This window comes from Ilyonectria robusta (assembly GCF_021365365.1).
Source record: "Ilyonectria robusta strain PMI_751 chromosome Unknown BGZ61scaffold_2, whole genome shotgun sequence".
Classification (NCBI taxonomy): domain Eukaryota; kingdom Fungi; phylum Ascomycota; class Sordariomycetes; order Hypocreales; family Nectriaceae; genus Ilyonectria; species Ilyonectria robusta.
In genome coordinates this window covers 978,940-992,103 of record NW_025764436.1, presented here as the reverse complement: position 1 = coordinate 992,103, position 13,164 = coordinate 978,940, and the positions used below count along the sequence as shown (strand labels likewise).

At 55.5% G+C, this 13,164-nt stretch overlaps 3 protein-coding genes across 3 annotated transcripts; 2 read left to right on the top strand and 1 right to left on the bottom strand.

Annotated features, from left to right (window-relative positions):
* Window positions 1–903: 903 nt before the first annotated feature.
* On the top strand, window positions 904–2,742 carry BGZ61DRAFT_341703 (cation efflux family-domain-containing protein; the record flags this gene model as incomplete). The annotated part of the gene is made up of 3 exons (XM_046239440.1): window positions 904–1,601; window positions 1,659–1,877; window positions 1,932–2,742. The coding sequence occupies 3 exons, from the start codon at window positions 904–906 to the stop codon at window positions 2,740–2,742; spliced, it is 1,728 nt and encodes a 575-aa protein (XP_046110473.1).
* Window positions 2,743–4,727: 1,985 nt separating this feature from the next.
* BGZ61DRAFT_340676 (mitochondrial carrier domain-containing protein) lies at window positions 4,728–5,778 on the top strand (the record flags this gene model as incomplete). The annotated part of the gene is made up of 2 exons (XM_046239330.1): window positions 4,728–5,055; window positions 5,108–5,778. 2 exons carry the CDS (start codon window positions 4,728–4,730, stop codon window positions 5,776–5,778), a joined length of 999 nt encoding a protein of 332 aa, XP_046110472.1.
* A 319-nt stretch (window positions 5,779–6,097) lies between these two features.
* BGZ61DRAFT_409995 (uncharacterized protein) lies at window positions 6,098–9,142 on the bottom strand. The gene is made up of 2 exons (XM_046243233.1): window positions 8,747–9,142; window positions 6,098–8,632 (listed from the first exon to the last, which is right to left on the bottom strand). Exons 1-2 carry the CDS (start codon window positions 8,779–8,781, stop codon window positions 6,535–6,537), a joined length of 2,133 nt encoding a protein of 710 aa, XP_046110471.1. The 5' UTR covers window positions 8,782–9,142; the 3' UTR covers window positions 6,098–6,534.
* Between the last annotated feature and the right edge of the window lie 4,022 nt (window positions 9,143–13,164).

The following is a 13,164-nucleotide window of genomic DNA, read 5'->3' as shown; positions in this document are numbered from 1 at the left end:
ATTAGAGATTGATGGGTGCCAGGGATGGGCGCCCCAGAATCCCAGGCCGACCCCCGCTGGAGGGTGGACGGCTATCCCCAGTGCCCCGACTGACAGCGTCGATTGGGCGATTTAGCCACCGGGCCCATTGGCTTGCGCGTGCAGGCGGCGTTGAGAGCCCTCCGCCGCGACCTGCACCTTGGCATGCACCCACACCAGCCACACCAGCCAGTACCGCGGGGTGCTACGGCGCACCAGGGGCGCTAGGAGCACTAAAGTTTAGCGGGCTGGCAGGCCGCATGCAGGGGGGCCGTCAGGACCATCAGTGGCTATGATCCATGCTTTGGGAATAGGAGGAGGAGGATCCAGTGGAGGAGCTACTGGAGGAGGTTCCGGGACGACAGGAATGATGATGAGCACCTCGATCCATCCGTTTCTCGCCTTGATCGTTCTCCTCTCGCAATCGCATCTCAGATCTGCTTTGTTTCACAGCGAGACGCGTCCAAAGTTTTCTTATCAAGGCGTTTCTCCGCGCTTGCCCTGATCGCCTGCGCAGTCCGTCCCGAAGATCGCTTCTGCTTTGGGTTGACCGTCCCAGCTCCACGTGCTGCCACCTTCCCCATCTCTCCTGTTTCTCGGCCGCCGCCCAGGCCACCACCTACTCCCGCTCGCACCGCCGCCTTCCAATAAAGTACCACGTCCCACGACCTCTCTTCATCTCGTCTTTCACCGCGGACACGGAATCGCGGGACGCGTCACTCAAGATATTTGGTTGTCTCATCAGCTGATGACGTTGCGATTGGCTTGCGGGGACGCTCTGGGACTCCCGCTTCCTCGACTTTTGCGCCGATAAACCCACCGACCTGTGTCCATCAAACCGTTTGCGGCCAGACGGACGACCCTCAACCTCGACCCAAGGCCACCATGGCCTCCTCATACGCCCTTCCTTCTTCTGCTTTACCCCATGCCCACCAAAACCACATGCATTCGCACACGCGAGCCAACTCACAGCCGTCAATCAACGCTTTGAGAACGACCATGTCGAACGGCAGCATCTCATCGCGACTGGATGTTGATTCCCACGACCATGGGCATACCCACGATCTCGAACAAGTCCACGAGCATGACCACGAACATGACCACGATCACGATCACGACCATAGCCACGACCATAGCCACGACGGCGGATATGGGCTTCCAAACCCAGCCCGTCGTGGTGGGCACACTCGCCGTCACACGCGCTCCCACTTGTCGAACTCGAGCATGTTACTCAGCCGAGAGAAGCAGCCTCCACCGGCGCTCAACACTCTGGATGGCTGGACACAAGAAAAGACGCCGGGAGGCAAGAGTGTAATAACCCCGGGTCCCGAGACGGCGACAATGCCGTATTCGCCGCCCGACAAGCACGACCATGATCATGATCACAGCCATAGCCACGACCATGCTCACGATCATTCCCACGATCATCATCATGGCCATGTCCATGCGCACGCGGACTCCCACGAGAATAATGCCAATAGATCACTCGTTACCAGGATGCTGCTTCCCTACACCGCTCGCTTCCCGATTCTCCACGCAATCATGATCGAGAAGGATTCGAGGCGAATATTCTATTTTATGACGTATGTTATAGTCAATTGTTGCTATTATTCCATTGCTAACCTAATAATTTCATCCAGACTTAATTTCTCTTTCATGACAGTCCAAGCCTTTTATGGTTATGTTACGGACTCGCTCGGCCTTCTCAGTGACAGCATTCACATGTTCTTCGACTGCGTGGCGTTAATGGTAGGCTTGTTGGCTGCGGTACTGAGCAAGTGGCCCCGGAGCCAACGATTTCCGTACGGCTTTGGCAAGATTGAGACGTTGAGTGGATTCGCCAACGGTATTCTCCTCATGTAGGTTGCGTCCCAGGCAATGGGAGTGGAAAAGATGCTAACTCACTGCTCAAGGTTGCTTAGTTTGGAGATTGCGTTTGAGGCTTTTGAACGTTTGTGGGAAGGAAAAGAGACAAAGCGTCTTGGCGAACTCTTCGTTGTTAGCACGCTTGGCCTAGTAGTGAACATGGTTGGAATGATGGCATTCGGCCACCACCACCATGGAGGACACGATCACGACCACGGCCACTCGCATAGTCACGACCATTCGCATGACCACTCGCATGGCCATTCACACGACCTTTCTTCCCCTCCCCCGCAAGGAGGCTGCGGACACAGCCATGGCCATGATAACGAAAACATGCACGGCATTTACCTCCATATCCTAGCAGACACCCTCGGTAGTGTTTCCGTCATTGTGTCCACCGTGCTGACACATTTCTGGGGATGGGCCGGATGGGATCCTTTGGCATCGTGCTTGATAGCCGTTCTCATCTTCCTCTCGTCCAAACCCCTGGTCTATTCGTCAGCGAAGCGCCTTTTGCTGAGCATCCCTGAGGATACGGAATACAATTTGCGAAATATATTGGGCGGAATTCTCAACCAGCGAGGAGTTGTGGGCTATGCGACACCCAAGTTCTGGCGAGACGATCACAGCGCGAGTGCCACTGGAGGCAAGCTGCTTGGTGTTGTACACGTAGTGGCAGCACGCGGGGCGGCCCTAGAGGATGTGAGGGATCGAGTGCGCAGTTATTTTTCCAACGAGGGCATGGATGTGCTTGTTCAGGTAGAAAGAGAGGGAGACATGACCTGCTGGTGTGTCAGGCGAGGGGGGTCGACACCAGCACCGACACCAACATCACTGGCAGCGGTCAAGGCATTCTAGAGGAGGAGGCTGTTACTACTTTCGGCGAAGGGGAGGGTTGACTTCGAGTTGGGGACTAAGACGTTGGGGCGACGAGTACAGTTTGCGCTGCCTTCGCAAAAGCGCAGGAGAATTAGGATATACGGTAACGATGGGGGGCTTCTTGGAAAGCGGGCATCGTGGTCGGGGTCTTGGATTGATACATGGGAGGGCTACGTGGTGTAGCGGGTATATGACAGGGGACGGAGAGGGGAGCATCGTGGAGGCGATAAGCCCACGTTGTTTTGTGTACCACATGTATATGACTATGTTACTATTGCATGGAGGCTTTCTGTGTAAGTAGATTTGGAGGACAGTGCATACGGAATCATAGAGGGTCCTCGAACCATGCTCATCCACATGCTGCGATTATTTTACATGTGATTGTGACGATGTTAGTGAGACGGAGCAAGCTGGTGTGGGTCCTTTGATCAAGGGTCAGAGACATTTGAGAATTAGAGGCGGAGGAAGCGCTGGGTTGGTTAATTGGTCATGGGACAGAGCCGCAACAGTAAGTGCATACCTAGGTCGGCTTAATGGGTTAGGACACCGCGAAGGTGAATTCGGGCCGCTTGTCATCATGGCTAGATCTGCAATCAGATCCTGCGGGATGCCTGCAGGCAACAACATGGCACAACGGCCGATGGTACCCTTCCTTCAGCCCTGATGCCGTACTGTGTGGCTCAAGATGGGATGGTATGTGTCCCGAAGAAGACAAGACGTAGAAAAGGCAACTGGTGACAGCGGAGAGTGACATGTAGCGTCTCGATATGGATGCGCATCCAACGTCTTGCACAGTAGCCATCCAACTCCCGAGCCTCCGGTCTCCGGCACCCGGCCAGATCCGTCTGCCCGGCCGCCGCACCCGTGTTGCCAGACGGGACCCTATGAAAAATCCAGGTTGCATCGTGGACGGATGGGTTTAATGGAATTTCAACCCGCAGAGTATTCTCCTCCCTCCCCCGCCGGAGTCTTCTCGGGCTTCGTCCTCAAGTGGAAGCTCGACCCCACGATATGGTCCCAGCGTTTTTTCCCCCACGGCGCGCACAAGCCAGCGGGGAGAGGCACAAACCAAGAAAAAGGGAGGCGTCTGGAGTGGAGGCCAGACGGCCATTGGACAGGTTTCCTTTGACATATCAACGACGGACCCGTCGCTGTAAAATCGGCCTCGGTCGGTCGGTGATGCGCCTGGGGCTTGGTGGAGGGACGAGGAGAAAGCGGATCCCCCCGCCAGCCGAAGCCGAGGCAAAGAGAGGGCAGGGCCGCAGGACACTTCAGCGCGGCGGGCCGGGGCCCGGAGGTACGTAGCGGCAACCAAGGTACCTGCCGGGGATATCGCTTTCCCATCGGATGTTGCTCATTTTGGTGTAAGGAGGTAGGTGCATGTATATGTGCTGCTGCCCGTCAGCTCCTCGTGCCGCTGGCCCCCTGATTGTATCTTTCTTGGTCCTCTATTTCTCCCTCTTCCCCTACGAGTAACGTTACGAATCTTGCAATAACTTGACGCACACATTACAGAATCGATCTCTGTTGAGGCACGGACCTAGACGAACGCGACCGCTGGTTGGACGAATCAAGCCCGTCGCAAAAGTCACCGTCGCACTGGGCTGTCGCAAACCGTCCATCAGCTGGCTAGTGACGTATCAGCTGAGATTCTGACGTTGGCTTTGTTGGGGCGCATATCTTTTTTACTTTTCCGCGCGGTTTTTCTTTCTGTCTCCTCCGTTTCACGGCGATTCTCCGACATAACTGCAAACCGGCGCTGCGATAGTTGTGGTTGAACTGCCGATATCGATTCTCTCGCCCTCCCCTCGGCCGAATTCACCCCCCACACTCTCCGCCGCCACCCTCCGCATTCCCCAGGGTCGGGTCTCCACACTCTTCATAACCTCGTCCCGTCCCTCTAGTTGTCTCTCCTTGTCCTCCCTCTGCTTCTCTCTTCCCCTCCGTCCCTCATCACCACCACAATGTCTGCCGCCGACTCCCCCGACGCGGTTCTCGCGCCCGTCGTCGAGAACCTCCCGCTCGTCTCGAAGCAGCCCAAGGAGGAATCCAAGGCGCCCACGTCCGCCCTCGCTCAGCAGGTCCGCGCCCTCGCCGCTGGCGGCTTCGGTGGCATTTGCGCCGTCGTCGTCGGCCACCCCTTTGATCTCGTCAAGGTCCGCCTCCAGACCGCCGAGCGCGGTGTCTACTCGTCCGCTGTCGATGTTGTCCGCAAGAGTATCGCCCGCGATGGTCTGCGACGAGGCCTCTACGCCGGTGTGAGCGCGCCGCTTGTTGGTGTTACTCCCATGTGTATGTCCCACCTTGCCCCTCCCCCAAGTTCGCAAGCTGACCGTCCCTCTAGTCGCCGTCTCCTTCTGGGGTTATGATCTCGGAAAGCAAATCGTTCGCGGCGTCTCCGAAGTGCCCGCCGAGGGCCTCACAATTGCCCAGATCTCGACTGCCGGTTTCCTCTCCGCCATCCCCATGACCGCCATCACCGCTCCCTTCGAACGCATCAAGGTCATCCTCCAGGTCCAGGGCCAGAAGCAGCTCGCCCCCGGCGAGAAGCCCAAGTACTCCGGCGCCCTCGACGTCGCCCGCCAGCTCTACCGTGAGGGTGGTTTGCGCTCCGTCTTCCGCGGTAGCACCGCCACCCTCGCCCGTGACGGACCTGGCTCTGCCGCCTACTTCGCCGCCTACGAATACATCAAGCGCTCCCTCACTCCCCTCGACCCGGCCACCGGCAAGCCCAGCGGCCAGATCAGCCTTGGAGCCATTACCTGCGCCGGTGCCGCCGCTGGTGTTGCCATGTGGATCCCCGTCTTCCCCATCGACACCGTCAAGTCACGTCTGCAGACCGCCGAGGGCAACGTATCCATTGGTGGTGTCGTCCGCGAGCTCTACGGCAAGGGTGGCTACAAGGCCTTCTTCCCTGGCTTCGGTCCTGCTCTAGCCCGTGCTGTGCCCGCCAATGCCGCCACCTTCCTCGGTGTCGAGCTGGCTCACCAGGCTATGAACAAGGTGTTCAACTAAGAGCATCAAGGCAACCAATGTGAAGAAAACAATTCTCTACGACCATATAAAGACCCGCAAAAGTTTCTCAGTCTCAATTGGAGGTGCCCGTCGGTGGCTAGATGCTAGCTGTAAGGATTCGAGTTGGAAGTGGAATGGTTCATGACAATGGCGTTCCTGCTGGCCGTACTATACACGAGCGTATCTGAATGACACGCCCCTAGAAGTCGCACAATTCATGCATGTTTCTTTTTTTACAATATATATCCCATAGAAGATTTCAAAGAAGACTTTGAGAGCGAGATTAAAGCATAGACTACATGCGCGGTCAAATTTAACCACATATATTGGACAATCTTCCTTTGGTCCTTCCCCTTTCTCTTTGCCCGTTTCCACTCTCCTATCCGGAGTGGGTATCAAGTCTCAAGTACAGGAGGATATCATTTCATTCCCTTTGCTGCGCCCCCAAAATAACACCAAAGCATACAGTAACCGTTTCCCCCTGTGTTGATGAGTATTGACCCAACTATTCGCATATTCATTCCAATTTTCTGTTTCAATGATGACCCTTGCCCCTTTCGCCGATGCCATGAGTAGTAGTAGATGGACAGACCTGTCTGTCGTGGATTAAAACAATACGACCCAGTGTGAAGCAACGCGCGCTAGAAGTAACAAGGTGAGAAGGGATGTTTCTGGTTCCAATGTCTCCATTGGATTGGGGATCCTAGATCATCCCCCGCCAGCGTGATCGCTGTATCGTGAGCAATGTGGTTCAGATTACGCACGCTCGGTAGTCGTCCATCGTCTCTTAGAGAAGCTCAAATCGCGGAGCCGCTCGGCCTCGCCAGGAGGCATAGGGAGACCCCAGAGCCCGCCCAGGCCGTCTCCGAGCTGTGTCATGGAGAGCTCGGGGGGGGACTTGTCAAACTCCACATTGGTCTTGATCCTAATGGGAGCAGAGAGAACAGGCCCTCTTGGTTTGCCCTTGGGGGTCGAGTCTCCCATGGTTGATGAGACTGAGAACATGCTGAACGTAGGAACTGCAGGAGGCGGCAGCTCCGTCGACAAAATGGACAATGGAAACGACTTGGACATGAGGAATTCCGGGGCTGGGGGGTCGGGTTCCATCAAGGCTGGTGCCGAAGCGGAGACCGGGACGATTCCCTTGTTCTCCTGGCCCACCGTCTTGAACCGGGTCTGGTCGAAATCCGGCAACAGAGAATCAAAGTCGTCCCTCTCTTCATCGTCATCACCACCGCCATCATCCATCAGTCTTAGAGAAGACGGCGCAGGTGCCCATAACCCAAAGGAGGGGCTGTTTATTCCGGGTGAAATACTCCTCGGCCCGGCCCCGCCCGTTCCAAGTAAGGCCGACCGCGGTGAAGGGCGTTGAGAACCCGAGTTTCGGCGTATTGACGTCCCTAGAGCCGCACTCGCAGACGTACTGCGGCTTCCGTTACATAACAGGGGCTCTGATGTGTACACGAATGAACCGATGACGGCGCCAGTAGTATTGCCGATGCTTGGGGCGCGACCACGACTGCTTGCAGGTGCTGGGAAGGCATCCGTAGAAGTTGATCGAGCGGACACTGGGGTGGAGGATGTTGATCGTAGGTGATCGGTGCTCGCGGATAGCCGAATGTCATATAACAGATGGGGTGAGACATGGGGGTCCGATGCAGTATCCTCGATTGGAGAGCCGGCAAGTAGATCGTCATACTTGACATCCGACTTCCGAATGGCCATGGTAATTGAGGCGATTCCAACATCCATAAGAACTGGCTGGTGCGTGATGGCGCCAATCAAGGCATTGCAACCTGCGCCGTGCGACACGATGATGACCACATTTTCTACCTCTTCGTCGTCTGCAGATGCGGAATGATCATCATGGCCGTTCTGCATGCCCCTGGTCACCATTTCCGAAGGAGCCTCAGTGGTGGAATACCAATCCACCATTTTATTTAGGCCCCTGCGAAAACGCTTGTGCATCGATGTCCATTCCTCGCCGAATTGACCACCATCTCCGAAATCCAGGGGAGGCCTCATCGAGTCCCATTGATAATCCACAACCACGCACTCGTCGCGCGCATGTGCCACGAAGCCCTCGGGGATTTTGCGGGAGCCCGAGATGGCGTATTCCGGTATAGGAGCAGCATAGCCCTTCTTTTTATCAACTCGTCCTCCGACTTGCCCTGTGAGCTGCCCAGACAGCGCCGCGGCCATGGCCGAGGCAGGTGCTGAGCCGGAACTGTCCTTGTCCGATGATACGGAGGGAGGCGCTTGCATCGCACGGATAGAAGGGCTTGCGCTGGGAGAGCCATTCCACAAGGAGCCAGAAGCGGATCGGTGCGCTTGGGTGTGGGTGGTCGAGGGAGAGGTGGTCGTCAAGGTGCTGTAGTCTTCCCGTCTCAGCAGGTCGGCCTTTGCGCTACCCATCATGAGAGCAGCACCAGGCGGTGGGGTTATCATTTCGAAGTATTCGGGCGAAAGCCATTCTCCCAGGAAGGAGTCTAGCCGCAGAACGGCTGACTTGAACTGGTCGGGCGTTGATGTGGCGCTGGACGCGGAAACGAGGACGTCAGAGGGCTGATGGGGCGACTCAGGGGGAGTCTGGGCGAGGCCGGAGCTGATTCCAACAGAGGTCTGGACGCATCGGAGAAAGGGCGAGCTGTGGATGACGACCTTGAAGCGCCTCCGCTTTTTGGTGCCGCTGCGAGAAGCTTCATATTCGATCTTGGCCTGCTCGAGGATGCTGGCGATCTGGTTGCCGACCTGTCGCGACTGGAGGAATCCGCCGTAGGTCAGAGGAGGGTCGTAGGGAGTGGGAGAGGAGAGATGCCACTTCTTGTCGGCGGCGTCGAGGCGATTGCCGTGTCTGGAACAAAGTTAGCTGAGCCGTGTCTGGTGGTGCGATGCCATGTGAGGGCAGGCGATGGAATGTGATGCGATGCGACCGAGGTGCATCGTCGCAATGAGGGTCCACACCAACCTGACGACAAAGATGTAGGCCGGAGTGCCGCCCATGATGGCAGCAACAGCAGCAGCAACGACGACGGCAGCTGGCGCAGACGAAGAGGATTGGTTTTCTCAGACAAAGAAAAGATGAAGGAGGTCCCAGGTAATTTCTGGAGTGAAGCTGGGTGACGAGGGTGGCCGGGGGAGCCGGGGGGTAGTATAGACAAATGTGCGTGTACTTGGTTTTGGTGGTGCGTGGGTGTGTGGCCCAGTGGGCGCCGGCACGAGCTCCGTTACTCGGATAGTTCCAGGATGCAGCCGTGCAGCAGCTGGGGCTGTTTTGGGCGGTTTGCCGCCTGCGTGGGCTGCGCAAACAGGTGCGCGCTCGGTGCAGGCGACGGCGGGAGGCTCGGTGAATGGTGAATGGGGGGGGGGGGGTAGGGGAGGCTGGACAGGAATGTCGCAGGAATCTTGTTGTTCGGGGCAGAAGAGAGGCAGAGATGGGCTCGAGAGTTGGAAGCGTAAAGTTGTGGAGAGAAGGCGCTTTAAGCCCAGGGGCAGAAGAGGCGGACGGACAGGCTGGTGCGGGGAGGAGCGGAGTTGAGTGAGGAAGATGGGAAGAGAGTTTGGTGATGATGTCTACCTTAGGTAGACGAGGCACAGATGTACTCGGGCGATCCGAGAGGGGGGAGGAGGAGGCGAGTTGCGTGAGGTGAGTGGCGGGGTAGAGGTAGACAGGCAGGCAGGCAGGCAAGCTTCAGAGAGTGAGACAGGGAGAAAGAGGAAACGGAAGAGGCGCGGGAGATGGTTGTGTGAGGCTTGGGACCTTGGAGACCTGGAGACCTTGATTCTAGGCTAAAAGGTTGTGCAATAGGATGAGACTGCGGTGCCTCGTGATGCTCATATGCGGATGCTGCTGGCTGAAGACCGATACAGCACCTAACACAGATACGTCACTCATCGCTCCAGCTGCTCCTCCAGCTGCTGCTCCGTAACTACCTCTACCTTGCCCAAGTTAGGCACTCCTCCTCCTCCTACCTACCCAGAAAAGAAACCCCAGCCAACGGGGAGCTCTGGCGCTATTTGCCCGTGTCTTTCTGAGTCCGCAAATGCCTGCAATGCAAAGCAAATGCCCTGCAAATGCCCTGCAAATGCGACACGGCGGGACTGACCTGGTCCGGCCAAGGCGCGCCGCCAGCCAACCAAAGGCCGCCAGCCCCCGAGTGGACTCGTGCATCCCTGAATCCCTGGATTCGTGGAACTTGATCCTTTTTCTTTCATGTGATTTCTCAAATTGCGCCGCCCAGTCCAGTCCCAGCCCGGCAACAGGGACGCCACTCGCCGCCCCCGTGGCTGTCATGGTGTCTCTCGCCAGCCAGCCCTGTTCTATGCGCCCTGCCTGAGAATGGGTTTCTGAGGGGGTACGAAGAACGAATATGCGCCTCGTTCCTGCGTGTGTGTTGTTTCCCAAAGCCTCCCAAATCCCCCAAAGACGCCCCCCCCCCCCCCCAAAGCCCCAAGGCCTCAAACTCCCCCCATCCTCACAGTATCTACCCACCAGACCATCCCCCATCATGGCGACTTGCATTCGCCTAGGCCGTCTTGCTAGTCATGCCCTCGACATCCCCTCTAGGGCATCCCCCTCCACTGGGAACCACCCTAGTGCCGCATTCTGGGTGGGCCTGGGTCCTTTTGGGGCGCTCTGAGGCGCTCTTGGGACGCTTGGGTGGCCTTCTCTTCCGTCATGCCGCAGGCTTCTGGCTTCTGGCTTCTTTTTGGTGGAGTCGTCCTGCAGGGTCCCCTCTTTCGCTGTGACTGATGACTTGCTCAAATAATCCCAGCTCAGATGATCGTCCGTTTTCTCGTTTCTCGTTTTCCCGCCAGCCAAAAGGAGCCTTCAGTAGCACAGCACCGAAACACAGTCCCGGATACGATTCACAACTCCTCAGCCGATCCCGATGCCCCGTGCCCATGCTCGTGCTGATAGTTCAGTGCCGCTTTCTGATCTTGGTAATCGTGACATGGCCGCGGCAGGGGTCATCTCTAGTTGTGTTTCCCGTTAATACCGAGGTATTATTCACATCGCCGTACCCCGTTCTCCGTTCTCCGTTCTCCGTGCATCGTACATCGTACATCCGCACTCGGTCTCGCTTTCTCTGACCTCATTCATTCTCATAACGCAGCATTCCGCAATCGGCAGCTCTAACCCTCATCCCCTCTTTTCTATCTGATACGCGTGAGAAAATGGTACTCTAACCTAGCCCCATGTTCAATCACCGTAAATCTCGCTCGCGTAGTACACAATCCCATCTTATCCAAAATGCCGGGAATAATCAAGGGCGCCCATAATCAATGGCAACGCACCACGCGTGCCTGGTCCCATTCCCATGTATCTGCAGTCAGGGGCTTGCTCAGCCATGTCAGAAAATCAGAGCATCGAGGGCAATCGACGTACGCCCCAACACTGGCATCCCCTACGAGGCACGGTCTCTGCCGAACCATTACACGTCCGCGAGATTGGCCAACAAGTCAACAAAACCCGACTGGCGAATAAGACGCTGACAGCGATGCATTTTGTATACTTTCATCTTCTTGGTCGTCTTTTTCATCTTCAACATCCAGCCTCCAACCTTAATCCAGTCGTACTCGCCACTGTGCTAAGGCAATCATGAACTTACGCTTCATCACTTGCATCGCCCGCTTACCAATGTTACGCGGGACGCAGTTCTCCCAATCGGGAAATAGTTAGTGCTTGAACTCTACTAATGCACCAGGGGTTCGTCCGGCGTCGGCTTGAATAAAATGACCATGAGCTGATGAAAAGATCGACAATCTAGTAAGTGTAAGGCTAAGGATGCCATTAGGATTCTGATCAAAGCACACAAAGACCACACTGCTCTCTTGCCACATCAATTACCTTCACCCAAGGTTCATGGAGCGGCAGGCATAATGTGTCCATCGCTCATGGCAACGTGGATTTAGGGTCCACAGGTAGAAAGGTTATTCTCTATGGTTAACAAGGTTGGTTATAGGCAGAAGAGTTAAATTGAAAGCAAAGGTAAGTGTGCATAAGCCACTGTATTTTCTGGTATACTGGTATACGGTATTGGTGGTAGCGCTAAATGGTTACCCCTATCGTTTCCAACTACTTCGGTGTTTTAATCTATAATGTCTTAAACAAAATTATACTTCCCCCGCCACCACGGCAAGGGTGAACCTCAACCTTAACATACATATCCTAGACTGGAGTCTGGCTATTGCATGATATCACTGTTCATTTTCTCCCATTCTCTGCGCGACGAGTCGCCACACCGTGGCAGTGGCGACAGCATCTTTCACAGCTGCCCAACGGGAAGCTTTCGCAAATGGAGGTGACTGGCCCCCTTTATGTGGTTAGCGAACAACCATATACACATGAACATTGCTATTCGCACACTTGCATCCGGCAATTGCATACAAGAGTATCATCCCCCAATCCTCAAGGCGGGTATTCGCACACCTAAAAATATCTCAGGAAATTATGATTATAAGACCAATCCTTAGCACTCATCCCTCTTCATCATCCGGATTGTCCATCTTATTAAATAAAATAACAAACGAGGGACTTTAGCCTAAGCGAGCATTGATGCATGCATAATTCGGTGCATATAGTAAACTGAGGCTTGGTGAACGGATTTGTTCCTGTGTGTGAATTGCAATGCTCTCCGAAGACAAAACACGGGGTTTCTAGACGAGCTGTCAACATATCCTCTAGGTTCTAATAGTGAAGTGAATGAATACAGTCAGGGGGGAGGCAAAAAAGGGGGAGATGAATTCCCCTTGCCGATTGGGGTTCCAGAAGTTACCACGCCATTCCGATTCGCTTTCCAGACAACCCTCTGACTCGAACACTTCGTCTTTTGGTCCCAGCCATGGCGACCCTGTGCCTCCCCGCGATGCTTCGGCGGAGTTAAATGGCACCCCTCAGGGTGGCAGTGGTACCAAGCTCGCTGCTGCTCGGGCGGCTCTCTTGCTATTCAAGGCAAAAGGAAGAAGTCTGCCAAGACTTCCGCCTTCACTTGCATTGTTGGTGTTCGATCTGTCGACAACAATGGTTCGGTGAAGCGTCGCTATGAACCTACTACCGAAGAGGCTCCTGGGGTTGATACTGTAGTTGAATCTCCCGTTCAACCTGCTGCTCCCCGCGACTCCCCAGAGAAGCATCGCAGGGTGCTGGGAATTTAAAGGCAGCGCGGGGAGGGGTGAGGGTACACATGCTTTGAAGGGTTGAAAAAGCTAGAATGTTTTCTATGTTTTTGGGACCATTCAAGAAAAATCATGGGATGGATTAAGATAATATATCAGGAGATGTGGACGTGTGTTTCGAGCTGCTCTCAACGGCCAGCATTTGCGTGTCCTATCCTTGAATCCTGAACCCTAGGGCTCCTGCAAACGCCAGACTCCTACAGCTTG